Source organism: Pollicipes pollicipes, unplaced genomic scaffold (assembly GCF_011947565.3).
Source record: "Pollicipes pollicipes isolate AB1234 unplaced genomic scaffold, Ppol_2.1 Scaffold_3087;HRSCAF=3621_pilon_pilon_pilon, whole genome shotgun sequence".
Lineage (NCBI taxonomy): Eukaryota > Metazoa > Arthropoda > Thecostraca > Pollicipedomorpha > Pollicipedidae > Pollicipes > Pollicipes pollicipes.
In genome coordinates, this window is record NW_023596225.1 from 2,278,979 (window position 1) to 2,305,848 (window position 26,870).

The 26,870-nt window shown below is 51.9% G+C and overlaps 1 protein-coding gene across 3 annotated transcripts in view; it reads left to right on the forward strand.

The window, feature by feature from the left end:
• Positions 1 to 26,552, forward strand: part of LOC119090597 (heparan sulfate 2-O-sulfotransferase pipe) — a 39,993-nt gene extending 13,441 nt beyond the window's left edge. For 2 of the 3 annotated variants that reach the window (XM_037213424.1, XM_037213426.1), the window contains 5 exons: positions 12,611 to 12,775; positions 13,985 to 14,113; positions 23,868 to 24,011; positions 25,036 to 25,196; positions 25,352 to 26,552. In XM_037213424.1, coding sequence (XP_037069319.1) covers positions 12,611 to 12,775; positions 13,985 to 14,113; positions 23,868 to 24,011; positions 25,036 to 25,196; positions 25,352 to 25,533 — 781 coding nt within the window. In that variant the 3' untranslated portion in view covers positions 25,534 to 26,552. The remainder of the gene's footprint in view (positions 1 to 12,610; positions 12,776 to 13,984; positions 14,114 to 23,867; positions 24,012 to 25,035; positions 25,197 to 25,351) is intronic. The other variant, XM_037213425.1, reaches the window with a different exon arrangement.
• The last annotated feature ends 318 nt before the right edge of the window (positions 26,553 to 26,870 follow it).

The window sequence follows — 26,870 nt, forward strand, 5'->3', positions numbered from 1 at the left end:
CCAACCCGCTCGGCAGCCGGACGCCAGTATGTGCGCCTGCTCGGCAGCCGGACGCCGGTATGTGCGCCTGCTCGGCAGCCGGACGCCGGTATGTGCGCCTGCTCGGCAGCCGGACGCCGGTTTGTGCGCCTGCTCGGCAGCCGGACGCCGGTATGTGCGCCTGCTCGGCAGCCGGACGCCGGTATGTGCGCCTGCTCGGCAGCCGGACGCCGGTATGTGCGCCTGCTCGGCAGCCGGACGCCGGTATGTACGCCTGCTCGGCAGCGGGACGCCGGTATTTGCGCTCACTCGGCAGCTGGGCGCCGGCACGTGTGCTCACTCGGCAGCCAGATGGGGTGGCTTCTCCGACCACTGATGCCAGACGTCACCAGATCGGTTGCCCTCCGGTGTGGGCGGTGCTCTGTCCGGAGCCCTGGATGCATGCTTGGGTGCAGCGGCCCGCTCGATGACCCGCCCCGTAGCTGTCCAGAGTTTGACGGTGGAGGAGGCCATGTAGAAGCGCTGCGGCTTGTTTGGGCCCTCGCCTGGCCACCGTCGCGGCCAGGCGAGGCGCACGGGCCGCGCCGACATGCAACGGTGGCAGAATGTGGGTCAGGTTGACAGTTCGCCTTATATTGCTCCCTTCGTTGTTGTTTTGTCAAAAGTTCGAGGTGGCCGGACCCTCACGGGTTCGCTCCAGCGCGCGTGTTCGGCTTCTCTCACGACCGCGCTGCCTTCTCCCTATTCGTCGCCGATCGCTTTGCCTAGGCCGGTGGACTGCATAGTCCCGCGGGACTTCGCACAGACCAAGATTCGTTTTCCACGCCAACTGGGCGTTCGGTCTTCCGCTCCCGTTGTCGCTGGTGTGGGTGCGTTTTTTTTTTTAGTGGATGTTTGGTTTTTTAGACGCCGAATTCCCGCCGGAGCACGGCCAGCGCGACTGCGCGATCCGCTCATAAATCGCGGTGCCCTTTTGCCATCCGTTTTGATCGCCTTGCCGGGTCAACGGACGGGATGGTCTCACCGGACGTCCGCGCGGCCTAGGCTCGCTCCCCGTTCAATCGGCCGTTTGCATTCCACCTCTCCCCCCCCTCTCCCCCCGATCCGTCGCGGAACGCCGAGCTCTTATCATGCTCCGCCCGGTGCGCCTGCTCACACTTCGTTATGTGCATGCTGCTCCACCTCGTTCGCTTGATCACTCGTCCGCCCCGATAGGTCAGCTGGGTCAGTGAGGTATCCGCGCATGGGTGAGGTCGATTGGTGTTTTTTTGTGTGTTCTGCCTTGTTGTTTCTTTTTTTGTTGCCTTCCTCCTTTTTATTCATGGTCCTTTCTTTTTGTTCCGCGCGCCTCGCTGTTTAATAGGTTGGCGCGGTCTAGCTCCGCCCAGCGCACGCACTGCACGAATTCCCTCAGCGAGCGCGTATATTGCCCGTCTTCCAGCTTCCTCTCCGTTTCGCTAGGTCCGGATCGCTCTCCGGCTGAGCGATGTGCGGGGATCATGTTTAGTTGGCAAAGGCCCATCTCGTCCGAGAGGTATCCGATATGGACGCCGGAGGCTCGGTGTAGGGGGGAGCGGCGTCGCATTTTCCGAGCCGGACGGTATCCCGGGATGTTGACAAGAGGTCGAAGGGAGACGGCCTGCCGGGGTGTTGAGGCATAGCGGTGAGGTGCGCCGAGCCCGCTACATCTCGAGGGATCGTCCGTAGTTCTGCGAGACCACGGAAGGTCACTCGCGGGCGTCGCCTGGGACGGCGTTCGGAAGGAGACACGGACGCCATCTGTCAGCCGACATGGACAATCGCGGCAGAGGGTAGCACCCGGTGGTGCGGGATGGCGGCGCGGGCACCCGCTACCCGCCGGCAGATGACAGTCTCTTGCGGTGTGGATGGACGGAACAGTCCACTGCTCGCGGCCCGCCGGCAGGCGAGCAGCCCGGTGTGGCTACGATGAGGACGAGGAACCAGACAGACAGGCAGGAGACAGACGACCGTGGTCCTGCTTTTACGCAGATAGACGTTTGTGGGTAGCGCGGCTCAAGACACAGTTTCGCTCTCTTTTTTCGCAGACGGCTGACTCGTTTTATTGTTTCCCACTTGGCCCCAGGCGTGACGGCCTAAAGAAGCATTGGTCATAATGTGACCCAGGATCCGTGGGGACCGCCCGGGATGCTTGCTTGTGCATGGCGGTGGCGGAGTCTATCCGTGGTGTCCCCGCCTTGGGAGAGGACAGGGGTCAGTCTGCTCTCTTCCGACGTGATGTACGCCGGGTCTTATGAGCGATTGGTGACGGGATGTTCGGGACGGATAGGGATCCCGCCATCGACGCCCAAAGGGAGGGCGATGAGGAATCAGGTCGCCGGTCAGGCCGAGTCTCCAGAGCGCGCCGGCCGAGGAGACCGTAAGGTGTGGACGCAGGTAGCGCCGGGCGCTCGTCGTCTGCCGAGAGGCTCCACCGTCCCATAGAGCGCACTGTCTACCCCATGCCTCTGAGGGGCGCGCCGTGGGGTGGTGCCTTGCAAAGCCCGCTCCGGTGGGCGGGAGGCGAGGGCGCAGAAGTGCCGGAAGCGACGCCTCCGTGCTGGACGAGGCACTGTTTAAGGCACATGCGCGGCAGCGGGGAGCTGCGAGCGGTGGGTGTGGCCGGGTGAATGGTGGGCCGCCCATCATGGACAGAACACGGGGAGCGTCGTCCAAACAGGGAGGTCAGCCCTGGAGGTCAGCCCTGGAAGTCACAGGTCACCCTGGGGGTCAGCTGAGGGAACGAGTCGCCGTCCAGCTTCGGACACCCGGTGTCGGCCCAGCAGCTGCATCCGTGCCAAGCTGGCAAATTAACGTGATACACTTTAAACAGGGCTTAAACGTGGCTTTATGGCAAGATCGAAATGTGATAATGAATGTAACTTAACTTAACGAGGACCCACGCCGACGAACCAATTATAACGTCAAGGCGCAGGAAATAAGGGGGGGGGGTCCCACCCGTGTGCGAGCCAAGAATGAATGGGATGATGTGGGCGCCGGCGGATGTGAATGCTTGGAGTGAGTGCAGTGGGGCGCCGAGTGCACGGAGTCTGCGTGGATTAATTATGGCCGGGGGTCCCAGGGCCATTACCCAGCGGGCTCTTGCCAATATAATTCGCCAGTGCGTGGGACCCTTGCCAGTTGGGTGTATAAGTATGCATGCGGTTCCGTTTTTGCCCCATTTAAACATTATCGCAAGCTAAAGGGTGGAGGTGGGGCACCGTGGTTAAGGGCGCACAGCCATGGATGGGAGACAGCCGTTCATGTTGCCTGACCGGATCCAACATCTCGCCAATGCCCCGGTCACCCGCTTCATCCTAGCTCTGTGGCTCACATGAGTGTGCGTTGATGTCGGGTGTACCGGAGCCACAACGTACCAAGTGGTGCGCTAGCATCATCTGGCTCGTATGCTGACCAATAGGCTCCTCATTATAAATTCGCCCTTGTGGGGAGGCGTGACAGCGGCAGCCGGCGACGCACACCATCCAGCGGCGGCCAAGCAGTCGCGCACGTCGCCCACCGCAGGATCCCCCCCCCCCCCCCATAGAGACTGCGCTGATAACGGAGGTGCCCCAGCAGCCGTGATGGTCATACAGACATCGATGTCCTCAGGCAACCGCCGGCCGAAACGCAGAACTCTGGTCCAGCCGAAGAGTGTGCGGAGGGAGACGTCCCGTTCATCAGGAGGGAAATTGTGGACATCGGTCAGGAGGCAGTAGACTGACAGACAGATACATCAGACTGAAAACAGACAGACAGCGGACTGATAAACAAACAATCGACCGACAGACAGCGGACTAACAAACAGCAGGCAAACCGCAGACTGATAGATAGCAGTCAGACAAACAGCAGACTGATAGACAGACAGCAGGCAGGCAGCAGACAGACCGACAGACAGCAGACTGACAGAGAGACAGCAGACTGACTGACAGACAGCAGACTGACAGACAGACAGCAGACTGACAGACAGACAGCAGACAGACAGACAGACAGCAGACTGACAGACTGACAGCAGACTGACAGACAGACAGCAGACTGACAGACAGACAGCAGACTGACAGAGAGACAGCAGACAGACAGACAGACGGCAGACTGACAGACAGACAGCGGACTGACAGAGAGACAGCAGACTGACAGACAGACAGCAGACTGACAGACAGACAGCGGGCAGACAGCAGACTGACAGACAGACAGCACACTGACAGACAGACAGCAGACTGACAGACAGACAGCGGGCAGACAGCAGACTGACAGACAGACAGCACACTGACAGACAGACAGCAGACTGACAGACAGACAGCAGACAGTAGCCGGCGGGCTTCAGCCGCCAGGACTCCAGCTCAAGCTCCTTTAGCGGAGCGCATGTCCCCAGGCGAGGCGCCGAAGTGGCTGAGATCGGCGTCCCCCCCCCCTCCCCCCCGCGGAGGGCGTTCCTCGTGACGGCTTGTCAGCCATTCGCGGCGGCGGCAGGCGGTCCGTCCACATCCGCTCTCCATCATGAGTCATCCGCTGCACGTCCCGCGCCATTTTTATCTGATCAGCGAGCAGCCACGTCCGGCAGCCACGTCCGTTCGCCGCCGTTCCCTTCGCCGGTCTGGAACGCGACTTACCCGGTCGAGCCGGTCCGGCAGGGATGAAATTGGGAACCGTCTAAGTTTTCACTTGGTGCCGAATATTTCAGAAACCGTCGTAATATAGCTCTAAATGCGATGCACCACAAAAAGCAAAGACAAATGAAATGCAATGCAGCATAACTATGAAACATTTTGGTTTTTGGAGTTCATTTGCACTCAAGCATCATTTGCTGTCCGTCAAACACTGAATGATGGTTGAGACTTAACTAACAAAATTGTCATATAAAGGTATATTTAACAAAACCAGCCCAGAGGCGTATATTTTTTCTATTCGGTTGGGGGAGGATTTTGTCTTCTGACCAGGGATGTAGGTTCTTACTTCCGTTTATCATTTTACCCACGATTCCTTATTGATTATCACTTTTAGGGTTTAGTCCCCCCAAAGCCGATTTTGTGAAACTACATTACTGTTCCCAATCCTGAAATGGAAGTGGATCAAATCCGTGAGGAAAAAATGTTTTAATCGCATTTTGAAAGCAGGTTCAGCCCGTTCTCCTCCTGAAACTCTCCCTCCCTTTATTCTGCAAAAGTGCATCCCTGTAGCCCTACATCTAGCGATTATCACAGTTCTACAAGCATCTGAAAATGCAATCGTTTTTGGTTAGGTGACGTCACCGTACGATCAGTTGGAGGCGTTGGTGCCCTTAACTACCTTCGCTTAATCACTACCGGTGCAGAGTTCTCGCCTCCTAACACAGTCAGGTAGTTTAATTAATCTGCAGTACGGCGGTCAGTGTAAGAGCCCTATACCAGTGATGCTCGGCATCTTGCCTCAAAGCCACTGTTCCTCTCAGTAGCAGAAAACCCAGTATTAATCCCTGGCATTTGTCCCTTCATCGTTCTCCGTTTACCTCTCAAGCCGCAGGTTAGGTATCCACAAACAACAATCCTCCTAGATTGGCGGGGCTTTTCAACGCTACTACTAGAGACACTCTCCATGGTGGATCCTTAGGAAAACCGCACAGCACTTTAAAGAATTGACGATTAGCTACGTTCTCCCAGCCAGTCAGCTTTTCACGACATGAACACAACGAACAGCAGCCCACAGCCTTGCGCTGAACCCAATTCGTTACCGCGTGGCGAGTATTCGAGCTCATCTGTCTCAAATGGCACGACGCTTTAAAACGTCGCGTAGCAAACTGATCACGCTCGTTCGCAAGAAACTGTGGCCAGTCACGATTCTTACGATAAGAACAAGCCCAGTTATTTGGTACTTTATATTGTTTAGTATGCGAAGTGAATCTTGCCTGGAAAAATTGGCAAAAAGCATTGATCTGAGGGGCAATGAAAAAACCTTGTGTTACCAATGACCTGTGTCACCAATCATCATCTTGCGGCTCAAACAAAATGAAGCAACAACAGCAACAACAAAAAAACTGAAACGTTGGTGTTTCGACATATGCTCTACACATGCTCATGCTGCAAGCGTAAGCGATTGCACATCAATACTGAGCTTAGTTTTGTCTAGCTGGGATGGCCTGTTGTAATATGGTCTGGTCTATTGCAATTTGTTTTTATTTTTGCAATTTTGTCACCAGTTAACTCGCAAAATGTTTGCCAGACTTTGGTGGCAGTGTTACCAATTTGGAAAGAAGCTCAACAAATGAACTTAATGTCCCTTATGAAAGACTTGATGCCGATCCGTCCACAGTTACTTCACAGTCATGCTTGCACGCTTTCCTCCGAATCACAAAACATGATTTTGTCGGCAAATCGAGACTTTCTGACTGTCAAAATGCTGCATGGCATCAAATGCCTGAAACTTACGTTTGGGTCATAAAATGTTGTTGAAAATCTCTGAAAATATTAACGTCACGGCTCATTGAAAGGCTTCTGTGTCTTGCAGATAAGGATATCAAACACGCTTTTGACTTCGAAATATTTCACCGAATCTACATAGCTCTTCACCAGCATTAAGAGCACAGGTTTTTAATTGGTATTCTTTTGGTTGGGCTACTGCTGCCCCCCCCCCCCCTTTAGATTACTTTGCTCCCTTCCCCCAACTTACTGGAGCCAACAAACAGGAAATTAAAAATGGGAGCTCAGCACTATTTATCGATTAATAAAGGCTTCTGGTAATTGTAGTACAGGTAAAGAAGCAGAGCATGCAAACCGCTATCATTTTCAGTTGAGTGGGGCCGACGAAGCTAGTCATATATTTAGAGCTTTGCATTCGTGACGTGTTTTTTAGTATTTTCTTGATCCGCTATATACTGCACTTTTAATCAAACAAACGATATGTTTCGCTGACTCTGGTATAGACTTTGTATTATTGTCCGAGTGTTCTGACATTATTCAGCAATGTATGAAGCTATACAAACCGCAAAACGTTAGGTATCTGCGCATTGTTGCATATTTGCCACGACGTTACGCAGGGTGAAGTTCAGCGTTCCGCTTTGGCCAAGTCTTGGCCACGCGTCTCATCCACGGTTATTGGATCTGCGTATTTATTCCAGCACAAATTAAAATTTCGCTCCCAGCAAAAATGTGTTGTTGAGCTAGTAGATTAGAAAAGTTGTCTTACCTGCGCACGAAATGCCAAACTTACGCATCACAACACTCTACATCAACAAATGCCGCTGCGTATGCTCGGCCCGCGTGGTGTCGTCTTTCAAGCTCGCCTGAAATACTCAAAAGATTGCAACAATGCTGGGCAATGTAAGCAAATCTTGTTGAGTCAGTCTTTAAGTCCGCCGAAGTGTGGGTTTCTGGTTTGGTTCCCACTGGTCCTTATCTGTGACTAGGTTGTGACTTAGTCCTGGTCTGACACAAATTTGGGCTTGCATCATGAATCGTGTTAGTAAGGTACATGTTAGTAGGTATACGCACAAGGCTGTCTCTGGGAGTGTGAAGTGGAGCATGGGCGTGGCCAAATGTCGGTTACCCCTGGTGCCTTACACCTCGCCTTTAAAAAGGGGGGGAGGGGTCGATACGACTCCCTGAGACTTCTTGAAAACACCTCGCCGGCATGATGCGCAATCGCGCCTGAATTTCCGGCAGCTCATGGGGCATCTATTGCGCGTGTTTTAACACCATAAACGCATCCTAAGCGTTCGTGATTTCGGAGCAGCGGGGGGGGGGGGGGAGGGGTTCTGAGGACCACTGCACGACGACCTACGGTCGGCCGGCTGAGAGGCGGATGGGAGAGGGGCGGCAACCGGCGATGCCGCGCAACGCGGGCGGAGGGACGACTCTGTTACATCGACGAAGTCATTCATCATAAACACACGGTCAAAACACGTCAAATTATGTCCCATTGTCTTTAATTGAGCGGGGAACACGCCTGTTTAGGTCACGTGTTGTCACGAGGCATGGCCCTGTGTGTATGGTGTAAATCTGAAACGGTGCGATTTAAAACATTCGTAATTTCACCCCATGCAGACAGTTAACGGACGTTGGTTAGATGTGTATGTACTATGTTTACCTTAAAATGACTGGTAACTCGAACGGCTGGTACACAAACGTTGTTAAGGCAGGTAAAGGCCTGCAAGAGACGAGTTGCATGCGTGTAATTATGTTAGGAGTAAAGGAAGCGTCCTTTGAAATGGTCTTCCAGCTAAGTCTTGTTTTATTTTGACAGAGCCGCTTGGCTCTGCCATGTTGTGTGCTGTGATGTGCCGTGGTGTGCTGTTCTCCGCTCTATCGTCTCGGTCTTGATCTGTTCTGGCATGTCTAGAACCTGTTGGATACACCTAGAAACTAAATTATACGACAAACTCCTTTTTAACTCACTCAGCCCTCAGCTCTCTTAGCCCTTAGCCCTCCGCACAGCCCAGTCTTTCTCATACCTTGCGATACCATTTGCTCCCTTGCCTTGTGCCATTATCCCCTGCCCTGTTTCATCCTCATCCTGCCTCCTGTCCTTCACTCCTCTACGCTGTGCATTCCCACTTTGCCCCATCTGCTGATTTGTCCAAGCCTGCTCTGTACTGTTCTGTTGCCTCCTTGACTGACTTGACTTGACTAGGACTTATGTATGCTATTCCTTTCTTGTGCTCTCAAACTAATTAAGCCTCCCCTGAGAAGAGGGTCGGTGTGGTGGAGAATACCGTCGAGGCGCCCTCCCGTCCCCAAGGTTTTTTGAGGATATCTTTCCGGCATTTGCGCAACCGTGCCCAAGTCTTCTGCCTCATCTGGGACATTCGTTACGCGTGCTTGGACACAAAAAAACGTGTCCACAGCATCTGGCTTCTGAAAAGCGACCTTTTTAGGAACACTGCACGGCAATCTTAGGCCGGCGCGGGCAGCGGGCGGCAACCGACAAAGCTGCTGTTTGCGACGGTGGGGACATATATATATATATATATATATATATATATATATATATATATATATATATATATACACAAAACTAAGTGTCTTATGCTCAATTAGCCGACGTATTTGTGCAACTTTCACAGCGGAGTGGGTGGCATCGGCTCCCCCACCCTCCTCGCCCCCATCAGATCTTTTGTTGTGAAGAACAGCGAGTCAGGGCAAGGGCTGAGCTCTCAACTGGAGTTCAGGCGTGTGAATGGCGTACCCTGCTTACTTGTATAGATGTAAAAAAACATTGGCAAGCGTCAACTTTAAGCGTGAGCGATAATGCCAAATAACTTGGCCCAAAATGGCAATGGCTGGACAGGTCGTCGGCGAAATCTGGGCCTTACTCAATACTTGTAGCCCCAAAAGTACACCCGCTAAGCTAACAGCATATCTGTTTCAAGCCGTTGATCGATATTTCGGAATGCCATAATGTAAGTAAAAACTGACAGGCTACTAAAAACTTGGCCCACGTATCTCAAACTACGAAAAGCTGAGTTCGACATAAAAATTTAGCGAGGTATCATATGCCCAAACTCAACGTTTTAGAAAGCTTGGACACTGCTTTGAGATACACATTTTGAACCCCATCAAAACGGTTCGCTGTGACTGACCTTGAGCTTCAACCGAAAATGTTTCAGGTAGGTGAGTATGCCCACCGTACGTTTTCAGGTTCTGAAACCTGTAAGCTTAACGTCATTAGCCTAGTAATCTTTACCGAGATCGATCGATGAGTCCTGAATATCGATGTAAAGCTTGATATAAACTGCCGCTAGTTTGACCGGCGTCCCAAACATTGTCTTATGTTGGGTTTAGCCGTGCCATAGTGCCCAAGTTCTCAGCGTGCTACTTGGTCCAGAAATCAACCACCCTGCAACGAGGACACTCCGGTAGTTCCTGGCAATATAATAGTGTTTTTAATATTTTCTATGGAAACATTCGCAATAAACCTTCCATTAAGCTTGATTTTTTTTTAAAAAAACAGCTTGATTGTGGTCTCACCTCATTGTTGGTTTTGAGGTATACTTTTTGCAGAATATCATCAGAAGAGGTCGACTAAATGATAGCTTTTTAAGCAGCAGATTTGTTCAGGCATGCCACATCAAGAATCAACAAAACTGGTGCCTACCACATTGACGGGACGGTCAGTGACCGTCATCTGAAGTACATGAACCTTCGTAAATCTCATCTTTTGAAATGTTCCGGTCTTGCAAATGAATTGCCGCTGTTTAAATGCTTGTTTTAATACAAACTGTTGAAGACGGCTGGGTGTTTTTCACCGGCTGCTAAGCAGGTGATTAGCGATGCATGATCGTAACTTTCTATCGAAAGCCGGAATTTCCACCCATCTCCTGCTCTTGCTCCTCATTCAGTAGGGTCCACAGCCTTTGCCACATTCGAATGTCAAGTCATGATATCCTCTTCGGCAGCTTATGCGTAGATGCGTGTGACGGGGTACTGAACAATATGCGTTGCAAACTCGCATTGTCAGTGCTGTATCATCATATAAGCAGTCCATCTCGCCACTTTTTTACACAACGTGATGCACTGTCAGTGACCCTTTTTACCGCAAATCATCTCTAAAGTTTGTCGCGACGCATGCGAACGAACGGCCGTCCGTCCCCTTTCCTGTGCGTCCCGCCTCAGACTGCGGCGTACGCCCGGAGCTGGGGGAAGAGCGGTTGGGGGGACGGGGGTCCGCCGCTGTGCGTGGGAGAACCGATTCAGTGCTCACTGGATGATGCGGTATGGAAATGCCACTACGTTCTGTCTACAAATCTGTCATGAAGTCAAGGTAAAAAGGTAAAAAGGTACAAGGTAAAAAGACATGCAATATACAAAAGTGTGCTGGATTTTAAACCTAATAAGTCATCTATTTTTGTAATTAGATTTTTACAATTTGAGAAAACGATTTGTTTATGTACATCGTGTATCATTTTAGCATAATGGCGCGTGTAATGCGACCAAACGCTTGGCCTGCCAGGCCTTGGTTGATTTTTGGGTCTTTGATAAACACCTTCCTAGATACTGTGGCTTAAGCATGTGTTGATTTCTTAAAGAATGAAGAGGGAGAAAATGTTTTTAACTTAACTGTGGCTTTATCGTTCTTATTTTCTTAGAATTGTGTGCTCAAAGCTGGATAAAAGTCTACTGACAAAGTTTCGTTCAAATCCTAGGGGGTCGGGTGGCAGGGATTGATTGAGTTGGCATGAAATGACCTAACAATAGAATATTGTTTACCATTTCAAGGCTCAGCACGTAGGTGTGCAGGCATTACATATACCACGACTGTCACCAGAAGTTTTCGACGAGTGGGCGGGCTGGATACGGATGGGAGGGAGGGGCAAAATAGCAAGTCAGAAGGGCGCAGCGGGCTGCTAGTAAAGGTACAGCCCCAAGAGGATTAGGTTACGTCACTGACATGAATTAGTGTGGGAACGGCCAAAAAACACCTCTATGGATTATTTCACCTTTTACTGTATAATATCGTATTTACTAAATTGCCGTGTTTTGTGTTAAGATTTAGGGCACTGAAAGATGGTAGAATGCTGGTGTGGTTTCATTCTATGTGTTGTACACTAGCGCCGCCAGTAGACAATGATGACTTCCCTCGGTCATGCTGTCGTTTGGCTGTCGTAAGTTCCAAGCAACAGTTGTCAAGGGTGGACATTTTAGAGGTGGTTCCCAAGTTATTTCGAAATTGACGTTTATAGCGTGCTGAGTTTAGGCTGCATACAGATTTTTGGAAAATCACAGCCATAGGCACGCGTATGGGTAAGACATTTACGAAATTTCAGGTACCCACTTCGCGCATCAATACACAATATTACTGCCTTACTCATTTTAGCCAGGATTACTTTTAATCGCACTTCGCTTGCAACTAACCAAGTAAAATAAATTGGTTCTGGTTCATACTTTACTGAAACCTTTCAATAGCGTAAACGCACACTGGTGGGTAAGCTTTGGGTCCCAGTGATCAGGAATGAGTAGTGCGTGGGCACGGGCACAGCCTACAGGGAGCGGTTGGATTGGGAACAGGAAATTTTGCCCGTGAAAGCCTCAACGTTACAACGTGGGTTCAAGCCCGCGTGTCACAAAACAGCTGTTCATCGACTAGCATGCATGTCATGATCCTACCTACACCCAATTTCATCTTCCTCGCGGCTCTAGATTGGTGACAATGACAAAGAAAGGCCCATCTTTCGTCAGGACCCATTTCGTTAAGTACTGCTCCTTACCGACTGGAATCGATTTAAGCCGATGACGCAGCCGCCAGTCTGTCGTCGAGGCTCATCACCGCATCAGACCGCGCCGCATGAGCGTCTGCAGTTGGGTCCCAAAGGAGAAGGGTGCGAAGGTTGAGCACGCGCGCCGCATGTGACCATGACATGGAAGACATCGGATGGGGTGCCGCTCGAATGCTCCGGTGACAGCCTCTCCACCGACCGCATTCGGTCGGCTAGCTCATTACTCCGGCATTCGGGGGACCATCAGTTCAAATTATCTGCTGCGCCTGTGGATCATCTCGCTGGGCACACACGGCTGCCGACCGCAAAAGTACGTACTTCGCACACGTGTGTGCACACGTAGCTCTACAGACGTTTAAATTGTCGATCTACTTTGCTATGTAAGCGGGATTACTGCACAGGCCAACCAGGCTTCTGGTCTCATTTCAGGTTAAGTAGCTGGAAGCGAAGGTTCTCGAAGCAGTCGTCCACACAGTATTGGAAGCGATATCTTAGCCAACAAGGTCAAGCGAATTTCGTGGAGCTCCTAACCCGTATGGCTGCAGAGAAACCTCTGATATACGACCGTCACGTTAGCTACATTGACTTCACACGGTGAGTGCGTATTTGTTGTTAGTGTTTCCCTCTGTCAAGGCTTCTTCGTCCTTCCGTTCGATGGATGAAGTTGCGGGCTTATAAAGGGTAAATGAATGATATAAGGATTGTATCTGAAGTCAGTGATCTCTCATGCATTGCATAGAACACTACTGCACTATGCACTGAGCCCTAAACGTCAGAACCTGACGAGACTCACTGCAGAACCCATGCGCCTCTTCTCCGAACTCGAACTCCTCCTACGGTGCCCGAATCCTCGAGTACGGACTCGGTCCGGTCGGACTGGATTTGGAGGCGCCAGCGCCTTTTCCAGCCGATGGACTGCTTTTATCTGCAAGGCCCCGAGCGCATACCGGTACCAAGCCCATACCGGTACCAAACCCATACCGGTACCAAGCCCATACCGGTACCAAACCCATACCGGTACCAAGCCCATACCGGTACCAAGCCCCTACCGGTACTAAGCCCAGACCGGCACCAAACCCATACCGGTACTAAGCCCATACCGGTACCAAGCTCATACCGGTACTAAGCCCATACCGGTACCAAGCCCATACCGGTGCCAAGCCCAGACCGGTACCAAGCCCATACCGGTAGCAAGCCCATACCGGTACCAAGCCCATACCGGCGGCCGAGCGCAGGCGGCGACATCGCAGTCGAGCTAATGTCATTGCTTTCCCTGCAGTGCTGGGACAATGTAGAAAAGAGGACAGAACGTGTTGGAGTTTACTGCTACGCAGACTAGAAATTGATATGCATGAGGAAGTGGTATGATCAAAACAGGTGATTCTATGAAATGACACGATCAAGGTCAGTCTGGACTTGGTGCAACAGTAGTATTCAGAAATTGCTAAAAGAAATTATGGCACACCAGGGTAGGTTCAAAACCGTTGTTGCGTGGGTGTCGTGCTCAGTTGAGGAATCAGTGCACCCAAAAACGCTGTCCTGGGCACATGTCATCTAGTTCGTGCAAGGCTGAAACAGCATGCCGTTCACTCTCATTGTTGTGGCTTGTAACCCATATCCGTCATATCCATATCATATCCGTCACATATCCGATTTCTTTATTGTGATCATTTTCAATTTTGCCTTTTTCCGATGCATCTCCACTTTCCGATTCCATGCTTGCTCTCGGTTGCCAAAAATGCCGTTATCGCTACCATAAAAGGTTTCACGATGTTAACAATGGGTGTCTTGTATTGTCGGCAGTTTCAACAGATCACAGCCCATCTACGTCAACTTGATCCGGGACCCCGTTGAGCGGTTCATATCGCTGTTTTATTTTCTGCGGATGCCACGGAGACGCAGGGGCAGAGGTCATACAGCAGATCTCGGCTGGTGAGTGTTGTGCAGCATGCCCACGGGCACTGGGGCTGCTGCTCCTTCCAGTTGTCTGTATCTGGCCCATCTCCCCCGCTCCAGACAGGTTCGATGGCAGTCAGAGGCGGATTCAAAGGGGGAAGCCGCGGGGCCATGCCCCCCCCCCCCCATCCATTGGGCCCCGAAGGGGCCATTGGCTCCGCAGAGGTCCATAGTTCAAACGTAAAACGCAACAAAATTGGGCGTCGTTGTTCTGGTAGGTGACCAAGAACAATCGCAAGCGAAAATAAAGGGCCCACGAGTATACAAATGCAAAACTTCAATGACTGGATAGCCATTATTTGGAAATTTTAAGCCTCATTACGCTGTCCAGGGGTCTATGCCGTTTTTGGGGACCTATATGCCCACTTGCAGGGTAATTCTGATCGTTTAGCCGCTTTGAACTTTGCCCTTGATTTTTAGCATTTGCTGGAGGGGCCTGCGCTATTGCTGGGCCCTTCCTGCTAGGGTGCCGAGGCGCTCTTGTTAATCAGGGCCATTCGTCGGAAAGGCTCTGTGAGCCTTACCTGGGGGCCCATACATTAACATGCCGGGGCATTGTCGGTTTCCCAAGCGCCCTTTATATCGGTCTCGGTTAACCTACCGACACACTCGCGATATGCTCATGGGTCCTCTACATTTATCTAGGGCGCTTCCAACTCTCTGTGACTTGCTTAGGGCCCTTCACTCTTGCCGTGCGCCCTCTGTTTATCTCCTTGGGCACACTGGCTGTTCGGGGCACACCAACTTGGGTACTGGGTGCTTCCTATTTGAATAAAGGGCCCTACACACTTGTCAGGGCCGCACCTGTTTACCTGCTCGGGCACATGGAGTTGTCTGGGGGCCCTGCACAGGGCCCTGGGGACCCTGGGTGTCTTAATCTAGGGCCCACGCCTCTGTCGGGGGCCATCTGTTTACCTGCTCGGGTACACTCAATCCTTTGTGGGCCCTCCACACTGGGTCTTGGGCACTTCTTGTTTGAATGGGGGGCCCTCTGCGCTTGTCGGGGGCCTATCTGATAGCCTGCTCAGGCATATTCGATCGTTCGGGCCCTGCTACATTGGATCTTGCCCTGCTACATTGGATCTTGGGTGTTTTCTTTTTAAATGGACTGCCCTAGCGCTCATCGGGGCCTCCTCTGTTCACCTCTCCGGCGACACTGGATTGTTCGGCGGCCATGTTCGTTGGGTCTTGGTGTTTGAATTTTTCGGGGGCTCCTCTGTTCGCCTCCTCGGTTACACTGGACCGTTCGGGGGCCCTGCACGTGGTGTTCTCGTGTAGCTCTTGGTGTTTGAATTAATGGCCCAACGCTCCGTCAGGGGCCATCCGACAATCTGCTCGGGCGCACTCCATCTTTCGGGGGTCCTCCGCACTGGGTTTTGAGTACCTCGTATTTGAATGAAAGACCCTACGCCCTTGTCGAACCCCTTCTGATAAGCTGCTCGTGCACATTTAACCGTTAGGTGGCCATCTACATAGGGTTTCGGGTGCCTCTTACTTGAATGGACGGCCCTACGCTGTTGAGGGGGCCCTATCTGTCAATCTGCTCCGGCGCATTAGATCATGCTGGGGCCCTCCATATCGTGAAGTGGGCATTTCATATTTAAACGGAAATCCCTACGCTCTTGACGGGAGCCCTATTTGTTAACCTGCTCCGGCGCACTTGATCACCCCGGGGCCCTGCATGCTGTCTTGAGTCCTTCCTCTTTGAGTGGATGGCCCTTTGGTCCTGACGGGCCCCATCTATTAAGCTGCTCGGGCCGGTGGCGGATACAGAGGTGCGGGAGACGGGGAAAGCACCGGACCACGCCCACGGACCATGACGAGGGACCCATAGGCCTTGAAGTGGCCGATAACCGGCTGAACGGACACAGCTTTCTAGTAAAAACACAACAAAATTGGACGTGTGTGGGCCTACAGACGACATAGAACGGTTGCAAACGAAAGTAAAGAGTTTATAAGCAAATAAGTTTAAATCCTTTTTAATTGAAGGGGTGGTGATTGAGAGAAATTGTGTGGCTCGTTATGCTCTCCAGACGCCTTACGCTGTTTCCCGGGTCATATATGTCCACTTGGTTAGTCAATCTGATAGCCAAGGAGTCTTCCACGTTACGCTTGATCTCTTAGCATTTTTCCATTTGTCCGGAGATGATCTAAACGCTGCTGTTGGGACACTATGTGCTCGCATGCCTGGGCATTCCTGATGAATCAACGGCCCTTCACCGATTCTTCCCATTCGCCAGAAAGGCTCCATACGCTTTTTCCGAGGCTCCATATGTTAGGGTACACTCAGCTGCTCAGGAGCTCTTCATATAAGTTTCGGGTTCTTTCCACTTGCTCGGAGGGCCTTGTGCTGTTACTGGGGCTCATACGAGGTAGGGCACCAGGCCACTCGATGCTCAGGGCCCCTCTACTTTGATAGAGGGCTCTTTCCCTTTGATCTCACTTGCGGAGGACTCTTCACTTCTATGAGGCTCTTTTTGGGAACCTGCTCGGGCACTTTTGATTGCACGGGGGTATTAATTCGTGATCTTGCATAATTTCCTTTTGCTCAGAGGGTCTTGTGCTCTGGCCGGGGCCTTACATGTCAGCCTGTCGGGGCACTACCTATCGTTTAGGGGCCCATTACGTTCGTCTTGAGTTCTTCCCCCCCCCCCCCCCCGAAGACCCCATGCTTGTTGACGGGAGTCGGAGTCTCTGTGTTGGCCTCGCAGGGCACCGATGATCGGTCAGGTCCCGACCTTATCAGCCCTGGTGTCTTACCCTCAGAGCAGCAGTCGTGTATGCGCTGACGAATTTTTACGCGTAATTGTCGAAGTAATTTGACGTGCCTCCTTTTTTGTTGTTCATTGGAGTTTTCGGGCGCATCGACTGCAGTGGTCATTTTGCGCCCATAACTATGCTGTTACTTAATTAGTACGGTGTGAAAATGACTTGAAAATCAATATCTTTTAAAAACGAAAAGAGCTGTTTGGGACCAAGAAAGGAGGAACTGTCACCAAGCACATCGTTTATCGTCAGGGTCGAAGCCTGTGAACCAAAGTGACGTCGTCGTTCTTCGAAGAGGCATGGACATGATATAATGACATGATGGACAGTCAGGACGGCACCACACCGCTGGCATAGGGGTCTGTCGGCTCCATGTAACAGATGGCCATGGGTGGCATAGGTATGCCCAATGCGCAGCCTGCATAAAACCACCTCTTCCCACCGCACACTGCGAGAGCATGACGACCACAAGCCCAACTCTGTCTTTATTGCCCTGAGCTTATTGCCCCCCACCTGGTCCCAACAGCGCTGCAATCTGCTTCTCAGGAAGGTCTTGACTGCCGGGTAAAAATCTCTAGCAGGGATAGGCAAAAACCGGGTATATGGTGCTACCGCTGCTCGCTTAGCAGCGGCATCAGCCAGTTCGTTGCCCACGATACCGACGTGACTAGGGATCCAGCATAGTGCAACTCTCTTTCCAACCCGATTCAATTGTGTCAGGCGTGATAAAATGTCCTGTAAAAGGGGACATGATGGATAAAAAGACTTCAGTGCAGAGAGACTGCTCAGTGAATCTGTAAAAATGGCGTGTGAAGATTCTTCACCCACTTCGATGAAACATATCGCCTTGGTGATTGCAACTAATTCCGCCGTAAAAACTGACGAGTGGGCCGGTAACGAGAACGATCGAGTGACGGACCCGCTAACGAAAGCACAACCCACGCCATCCGAGGTTTTGGATCCGTCTGTGTATGTCAGGGTGTATCCTTCATAACACGCCAAAAGCTCAACTGCCCTGGATCTCAATAGGTGTGGTGTGACGTCTTTTTTCCTAATTTCCGTAAGCGAGGTGTCAATGAAGGGTGTGGTCATTTGCCAAGGAGGAGAAGCCAGGCGGCTTACTTGCCTTACACCCCGAACAGGAATTCCGCTCTCAAGCAATAACGCTCTCATTCGGGAACCAAAAGTTAAAGCGTGCTGCTGCGGCCCATGACGAAGAGAACTTACTGCAAACCGCGAAAATATTGCAGAATATGTCGGGTGAAGTGGGAACTGCCGCAGCGTCAAGGCATAACGCATGACAAGCATTTTCCTCCTCGTCGAAAGTGGTGGTTCGTGTGCCTCCGTTAAAAGGCTGACGGAAGGTGATGTGCGAAACGCCCCAGTAGCAATGCGAATGGCAGTATGGTGGACGGTATCAAGAACACGCTTGCTGGATTCAGACGCGCCATCATAAACAAAGCATGCATAATCCAGTTTGGATCGGACGAGGGAACGATATAAAAGCATAATCGTGCTTCTGTCTGCCCCATACGATGTGCGAGACACACACTTTAGTATGTTGAGAGATTTAAAGCATCGATCGCGTAACATTTTAAGATGTGCGTTATATGTAAGGCGGCGGTCAAAGTGTATCCCAAGATACCTGGCCACGGCCTTATTTGGAATAGAGCGACCATATAGACGGATGCTCAGATCATCACATCGCTGGCGACGACAAAAATGCATCGCAACGGTCTTGTCGCCTGAAAAACGAAACCCGTTCATGTCACCCCATCTTTCAACGCGGTCCACAGCCAGCTGGAGACGCCGCTCCATCGCTGGTGCTCTCGCTGCACTGGTCCAAATAGTAAAATCGTCAACAAAAAGGGCACGTCCGACCGACTGTGGGAGCACATCACAAATATCATTCATCATAACTGCGAACAGTGCAACACTTAACACGTCGCCCTGGGACACGCCGTTTATTTGTTCGTACCTGTCGGAGAGGACGTTGCCGACCCACGGAAGTATCGTTTGGCTAAAAACCTTTGGAGAAAAGCACCCATATGGCCACGTACACCATATTTAAAGAGCTTTTGAACAATACCATGGCGCCATGTGGTGTCATAGGCGGCTTCAATGTCGAAGAATACTGTCCCCATATGCGCTTTTTCTTGAAAAGACTTGCGAACCGTGGTGTCCAGTGTTAAGAGATGGTCCACCGTACTACGGTTTTTCCTAAATCCGCACTGCAAGTTACTAAAAATATCGTTCTCTAAAAACCAAGTGAGTCGCACGTTTACCGTCTTTTGCATGAGCTTGGACAGTGATGACGTCAGTGAAATGGGTCGGTAATGAAGAGGGTCCAGCCCACCCTTCCCCTGTTTTAGGATAGGCACCACAACAGCTTCCCGCCAGGCCGGAGGGAATTCACCTCTTGACCACACCCTATTGAAAGCCGCCAATAGTGCACGACGTGCACACGGAGGCAGATGTCGGAGCATCTCATTGTGGATGTCATCAGGACCTTCCGACACACTACGAAGTCTTCCGATTGCCGACTCCAACTCCACCAAAGTGAAGGGCTCATTGTACGCCTGTGGTTGCCTTGTAGAAAAGTTCACTACGGTTTTTTCGGATTGTGCTCTTTGCCGTAAAAACTGTGGGCTCATGTTTGCACCTTCGCTACGGTGGGAGAGTGCTCGGGCGATCCCGTTAGCCACATCCAACGGATGAGTCACCACCTGGCCGTTAACATGTAACACAGGAAGTGGCACGGATGAAAACTGCCCGGAGATGCGTTTGATCCGAGCCCACACCTGCGAAGTTGGTGTGAATCGGTTGAGCGTGCTTATGTACATACGCCAGGATTCACGTTTCGCTTCTTTTATCGTGCGGCGGGCGAAAGCCCTGGCTTTCTTAAAGGCTACTAAATTCTCCAAGCTACTTCTGGCGTCAAAAGCTCGGAAAGCACGTTTGCGTGCGCGAATTGCGTCACGACACTTCTCCGTCCACCACGGCACAGGAGTGCGACGAGGAAATCCAGAAGTGCGCGGGATGTAATCGCTAGCGCAATCTAGAAGTCTGTGAGTAAAATCCTCAATAGAGGGTGCCACCCTCACACCTCCGGTCTGACATAATGTCTCCAGTCGAGCCTCAAACTCTCTCCAATCAGCCTTTTTAAAATTCCAACGTCGTGGTCTTACACCCAACGTTCCTCTTATTTGGAATCGAAGCCACACTGGGAAGTGATCGCTGCCCATTGGATCATCTGCCACAGACCACTCGAGGCTCTCCACCAGCTCGGGACTAGAAAGACTCAGGTCAAGCGCGGAAGTCTGACCAGACGGCAGTGTAAAATGAGTACGAGTCCTTGTGTTTAAAATACACAGTGACGAGTCACGGATAAAATGTTCGCACATCCTTCCGCGGGTGTTCGTGCTATCACAGCCCCACGCGGTGTGATGAGCGTTGAAGTCGCCTAAAAGAAGACATGGTGAAGGCAACTCATGCACTAAACGTCTCATGTCTTCCAATGGAAAACCGACGCCAGGTGGAAGATATAAAGAACACACCGTGATGTGACGGTGATTAAAATGTAGGCGTGCGGCTACAGCCTGTAGCGTAGACCGCAGGTTAAACCTCCTGGCTGGCACGCTGTGGTGGACTGCAAGAAGGACACCGCCATGTGCGATACCGTCAGTTAACACATCGTTGCGAAACAGGGCGTATCCCTTCAGCGTGCAGTGGTGACTAGAAGCAAGCTTGGTCTCCTGCAGCGCTACGGCTGCAGGACAGTGCTTGCTACGACAGCCTGGAGGTCGAGGGCATTCGCCCTTATTCCTCTACAGTTCCACTGTAAAAAGGCCTGTAAAGGGGGCGTGTTAAAAAGCCGGTTGGAGGTCACATACTAAAACCGGGCACGTCCTAAAAGAACTGGGCTGCGCCAGTCGCAGAAGCAGACTTTTCTGACTGAGAGCCACGGTTGGAATCTGTAGGGAGGTGCCCCACTCTGGGACGAGTTCTGGGGCTCCCGCCGTCAGATGGAGACGGGGGACCGGCCGGGGCACGCTTGACGCCAGCGTACCCGGTCCGGGGTGGCGGCGGGGGAGGGCCCATCGGCGGGCCTCTACCGGGCGTCTGGGGGTCAGCGGGGGCCTCCACTGGCCTTCTCGGCGATGGTGTGCCACTGCGAGGGGTGGGCTCCTTGCTTGCAACGGACAAGCGATTGGCCGTCTTAGCCCTCTCCAACTCCGCTAGGCGGGCCCGCTTGGCGTCGCGGGCGCGCCTGTCCGCCTCATGCCGTTCCATCGTTTCCGCTGCTCGTCCACACACACTCGCCAGCGTCGCCGGAGGCGACGAGGGCAGCGGAGTGACAGACGGTGAGGAAGGCCGAGCCCGCGGACCATGGCCGCGCTTGACCACCGTCCATCCCTCCTCCTCCTCCGCCTGCGACCCCGACGGCACAGCGTTGGTAGAGCAGGACGCAACTGAAGGACCAGGAGGATCCGACTGGGCGGGGGTCGCCCGTCCCGCCGGCACCACAGACAAACCGAAGGATCGCAGGAGCGTGATGAGTTGGACCGCTGACATGTGACTGATGCTGGTGGACTGTGGTACAGAGGTTTTGGATTTTTCGGCATAAGATACCTTGGGGTGATTAGCCTCATACTGTTCACGCGCCTCGCGGAAAGAAATGTTCTTTGAAGTTTTGAGTGATATAATTTCCTTTTCCTTCATGAAGGCTGGACAACTTCGATCGAAAGTTGTGTGCGGTACCTGCCCCGTGCCACAGTTCACGCACCAGGGCTGCACAGAGGTACACTGGTCTCCCGAATGCTCGGAAGATGCACACTTCCCACAGACAGCTCGATTGCGGCAGTGTGGTTTTGTATGACCAAAGCGCTGGCATTGAAAACATCGCATCGGATTCGGGACGAAGATCCTGACTTTGACTGCCTAGCCAATGCGGATATCAGACGGTAAATCAGGCCGGTTGAATGTCAATATAATGTTGTTTGTAGGGATTTGGTCATCACCCCTCCTGGTCGTGATCCTACGTGCTGCCGTGACCCCGAAAATTCCCAACTCTTCGATGATTTCCTCCTCGCTGACGTCACGAAGGTCATAGCAGTTTATGATACCTTTTGAGAAATTTTTGGTGTGGTGCGGTGTGACCGTGACCGGCACGCTCACGTCTCGCTTTGCACCCTCGGTTCTCGCGGCATATACAAATTCAGTTACAGTCAAAGCTCGAGTCGCATCGGTGCCGTTTGCGAACTCCACTTCGATCGCGCCGTCCCTCAGCTTGTCACAGCGGGTGACTTTTCTCAACCTGTCGCATCCGTTTCGGCGCTGAAACGGTGAACGCGATGCCAGGTTCTTCACATCACTCCGGAAGACAAGAACGCGTGGAGCAGGTGGAACCGACTCCTCGCTGCACCCTAAATTCATCGCAGTCCGTCCCCCTCTCGGGGGGCGGGAGTTTTTTGGGTTTGTAGATGCCATGCAAGGTTGTTCTTTATTTCGGCACCGGGGCTCCCCACCCACCTCGGAGCCCAACTGGGGGACGGCCCACTCACCAGTTGGTGGTGGTGCCGCCAGGGCTACCTCGGTGCTATACGGGGCGGACGACGCCTCCCACACGGCCAGGTGTAACCGGGGAGACCCCTCCCCGTCCTGACCGTGGTTCAGCGCCGCCGCCCCTTGACCCCTTAAGCCGCTGCGCGAGGCCAGGCGCCCCAAGCGGAACCCGCAAGGAGCACCCAACCGCGACGCGAGCGACAAGCCGCTAGACCCGTGTGGGGCCCCACGGGCCCCCCGCGCCCCCGGATATCCTGGCCAAAGTGGAGTGTTGGGACGCGCCGTGACTGACCCGCACGACGCGCCCCTCAGCCACCAGGATCCAATCAACCCGAGGACGAGGGCGAGGGGGCACGGCGACCCCGATAAAACGAGGATCAGGAGTGATGAGTGGGCCGGATGCGGGAAAATGGGTAATGGGGAGGGAGCGAGCGGGACAAGGAGAAGGGGCTCACGTACCGGCAGGGTCGCTACGCCCTGAGAGGAACAGCTTGCGCTGTCCACCCGTTACCGGAGCTGGGACCCGAGGGGGCGCTAGTCCCCTACACCGACCGAAGCCGGTGCCCCTGCGGGGTTTGACGTGCCTCCGACGTCGCATGTGTCATTTCCCTTGGCGGTTGAATGTGTGACACTTATCAAAATTATACATCACGTTCTTAACATATTTTGAATGCTAGAATATTTTGCACTCATTTATCACAAATAAAAAAAATATACATTAGTTATCGGCCATCAGCTGATTGCATCGCCAGCCGGCTAGCCGTACATACGCTAGAAATCGAGTCGGCGCTTGGTTTTCATGCTATTTGTCAGTAAACTTGAGTTTATTTTGCCTATTTTTCCGGAACACTCAGGCTCAAAATCACAGGAATTAACGTGATCTGGAGAAAATGAATGAGTTCCATATATGTGCATGCACAACATGTCCAGCTCTAGCACAGTAATATGCATGTATTTAAATATATACACATATGTGTATATGTATATATATATATATATATATATATATATATATATATATATGTATGTATGTATATATGTGCTTTTGCTATCTAGCTTTAACATTTTATGGCCGGAATGCAAGGATGTTTTTTTGGAGGGAGCCCCAAACTCTAGGGGGCTCACAACGCTGCGTGCCACCGCCCCCCCCCCCTCTTAAGAAAATCCTGGATCCGCCCTTGATGGCAGTGATGAGAGCTGACGGCATTGCTCGGATCGTTTCGCTGCGTTTTGGTGTTAGTATTTCCCCCTGTCAAGTCCTCTCTGTCCTTACATTCAATGGGTGAGGTTGCGGGCCCAGTCCTGACGCCCAGTCCCGACGCCCAGTCCTGAACATGCACATTCGACAGCAGCAGGTGCTCGTCAGAGATGGTGATGCCAGAGGAGTTCTGCTCGACAGGCTGCACAAGAACCTGACCGCTTGCGTACGCGGAAACGACCCGGAGTGCTCCATCTCCTCCCAATACCGCCATCCCGGCCCGTTCGGCGACGAGTTCTTCCAGCCGATGACGTCATTCTTCTGCGGGCACGAACCCCTCTGCAGGTGCGTCGTTGGTTTTACGACCATGTAAGTCAATTTTGAAAGGCTGCACCGTCCAGTTGCCTTGCTCGAAAAGCCTGCGTCAAAAGTGTTTCAATCATGCATGCAACATAGTCGGCATCTGGGATTGTTGTGCGCAAGTTTGATGAGCCCAATAGTGCGTGCAGTGCTTCACTACAGCGCACGAGCCAGGGCGGCTGTTGTCCGTGGCAGCCCTCCCCTTCCTCGCTGGTGTGGGGATGGCTAGATGTTGTGCGATGATTCGACCGCCTTGATTCGATTCGATGCGATAATTTCGCTGCTGCGCTTTCGGTCGTGTGGTTCTCTGCATCGAGTTCGTCAGAATGTCATGATGTGCTCCCAAATAATGATTAGTATGTATGTATGTATGTATGTATGTATGTATGTATGTATGTATGTATGTATGTATGTATGTATGTATGTATGTATGTATGTATGTATGTATGTTTGTATGTTTGTATGTGTGTGTGTGTGTGTGTGTGTGTGTGTGTGTGTGTGTGTGTGTGTGTGTGTGTGTGTGTGTGTGTGTGTGTGTGTGTGTGTGTGTGTGTGTGTGTGTGTGTGTGTGTGTGTGTGTGTGTGTGTGTATGTGTGAATTACTCATTCATAAGAATACGGGTTTCTTCGGCGTTGCCGTCTTGCTGGCTGATCTATGACGTCTACCGCTCAGCCATTGCTTTGTGCGAGGCTTCCTTTCGCTTGTTCACCGTTGACTCATAGTGGCGTGCCTTGGTAGTGCGTACTTTGACGATTATGGAATGCCCAGATGTTTCTGGAACTGCTCTGCTGCCTGGAGGTTTATTTAATAGTCTACTAACGCCTGCTTACATCAGTTCTCTTAAAATGGAACGTAAGCGTTCAATATATGTATGGTGATTGGTGAGCTCCACTGCAGGGTCATCAGCGCTCTGCTAACGCCGAATGCGGACACGTCTTCGGCTGACTGTTCACATAGCCTGTGGACGTTCATGTGCAGCTTTCATAAAGCCTGTGCTATGTTCTACAGGGAATTCAACGACAGAAAAGCCCTGCAGAAGGCATTGCAAAACCTGGAAACCAATTATGCAGTCGTCGGAATCCTCGAGTCTTTTAGTCAATCCTTGCATGTGTTCGAAAAATATGTACCATACTTCTTCCAAAACATCGTGAAGATCACGCGTCGTGCAGGTGAGTAAAAGAGCTTCAGCGAGTGATGGTTGCCGAAGTCGTCGGTCCGCAAGTTGTCGTTCACTGCAGCTTGTGCGCGTATCGGTAGACGCCCGCGCTGCCACGGCCTGTACGGCAGCCGCCAAACTTGATGGCCCGCTGCTGTCCGCTTTCAGTGCGGAAACAGAACAGGAACGACGGGCGACCCTGGACATCGCCGGCGGTGAAGGCTGTCCTGGCCGGCCGGCTGTGGGCCGACGTGGAGCTGTACAGCTTCGCGAGCCAGCGCCTCTACCTGCAGTACCGCAGGATCGGCGGCTCACTGCAGGCTGCTCGGCCGGAGCAGCGCTGGCAGTAGCGACGGCAAGCACTTCACCAGTGACGCAGTCTGGGCGATGTGGTCAAAAAGTCAATACCGACTGTGTCGCGGACTTTGTTCTGCCTGAGTCCGGCCGCGTCCTAGCGAGAATTTATGGACCGGTCTGCACTGCTCCACTAAGTGTCAGTGCTGCTTTTTGTCATGAACCCCTACAGTTGTTTTCCTATTTTTTGTTTTTTTTCGAGACGTGGCTCGACCGCGCTGCAGCACTCCGTTCCTAATGTGCGTACAACTATACGAGCCTATGTGCGTCAGCGGATGGGGCAGATATTTCCGGTCACGTATTGAAGAGTGATGGTTAGGCCAGGAAGAAAAACTTTGCTCTTGACCGTACTACGCACTGTGGGATCGCGGCGATCCTTTGGTTTCTCTTGATGGTTCGGCAATGCTTGTTTCAGGCTGGTGACAATGAGGCGAGATTCAACTAAGAATGGTGCACATTTTGAAGCTGTGTGCTGCAGCATGAGTACGTTTTGCCCTCTGGCCTTTTAAGTCATCTAATTTGTCCTGTCGCGACAGCCCAGTTGGTTGGACGCCCGCGTTCCGGTCCACCCGCGGCGGGATGGGTTCGGGCCACTCTGGGTGCTTACTATTTGCTCTTGACTGTGGTGGCAGGTGGTAGCGGCTGCTTTAGCCCAGGTGACGTCAGAGGACAAGACCGACCGTTCCATCAATGCAGTTCGTTCAACATCTGCTACCTATTCCTGTTGTTAACCTGGAATTTTGTGACCAGATATAATTTACGGCGTAATGGGCAACACAATTAATATATAAGAGGGTAACTTGCAACAATATTATTTCGTAAGCTAAGAACCCTTTGAAGTTGCCAAAACGACCCCCAACAGGCAAAATATGCGTATGTCAATATGCGTATACATATACCACGCATGTACCACCGTGACCGCAGGGCAACTCGACTGGCCGGGGCCTAGCTCCCTTGCAGTTTTTTTAAATCACTTTTGGGAGGTTTGAGGTGAGCGTAGGAGTTTTGGGCCCTTGCCGCGTATTTTGTTTTTTTATTTGTATTATTATATATATATATATATATATGATATTATCTTTATTATATATAATTGCGCTTATTCGTTTTTAAGTAAATAAAAAAATCAATCTTTAAGTGTGTAATGCAAAAAGTGGACTTTAAACAACGCGGGTCAAAGCGTGTGCGTTCATTTGTTCCTCTACAATTAGCATTCCAATGTTGCCATCTAGTTTGCATTGTTCGATGTGGTTCACCAACCTGTCTCACTGTACCGGCCGGTGCCCAATCCCCTATCTCACCCTAACCCCACCCCTATAACGGTCACACCATATCG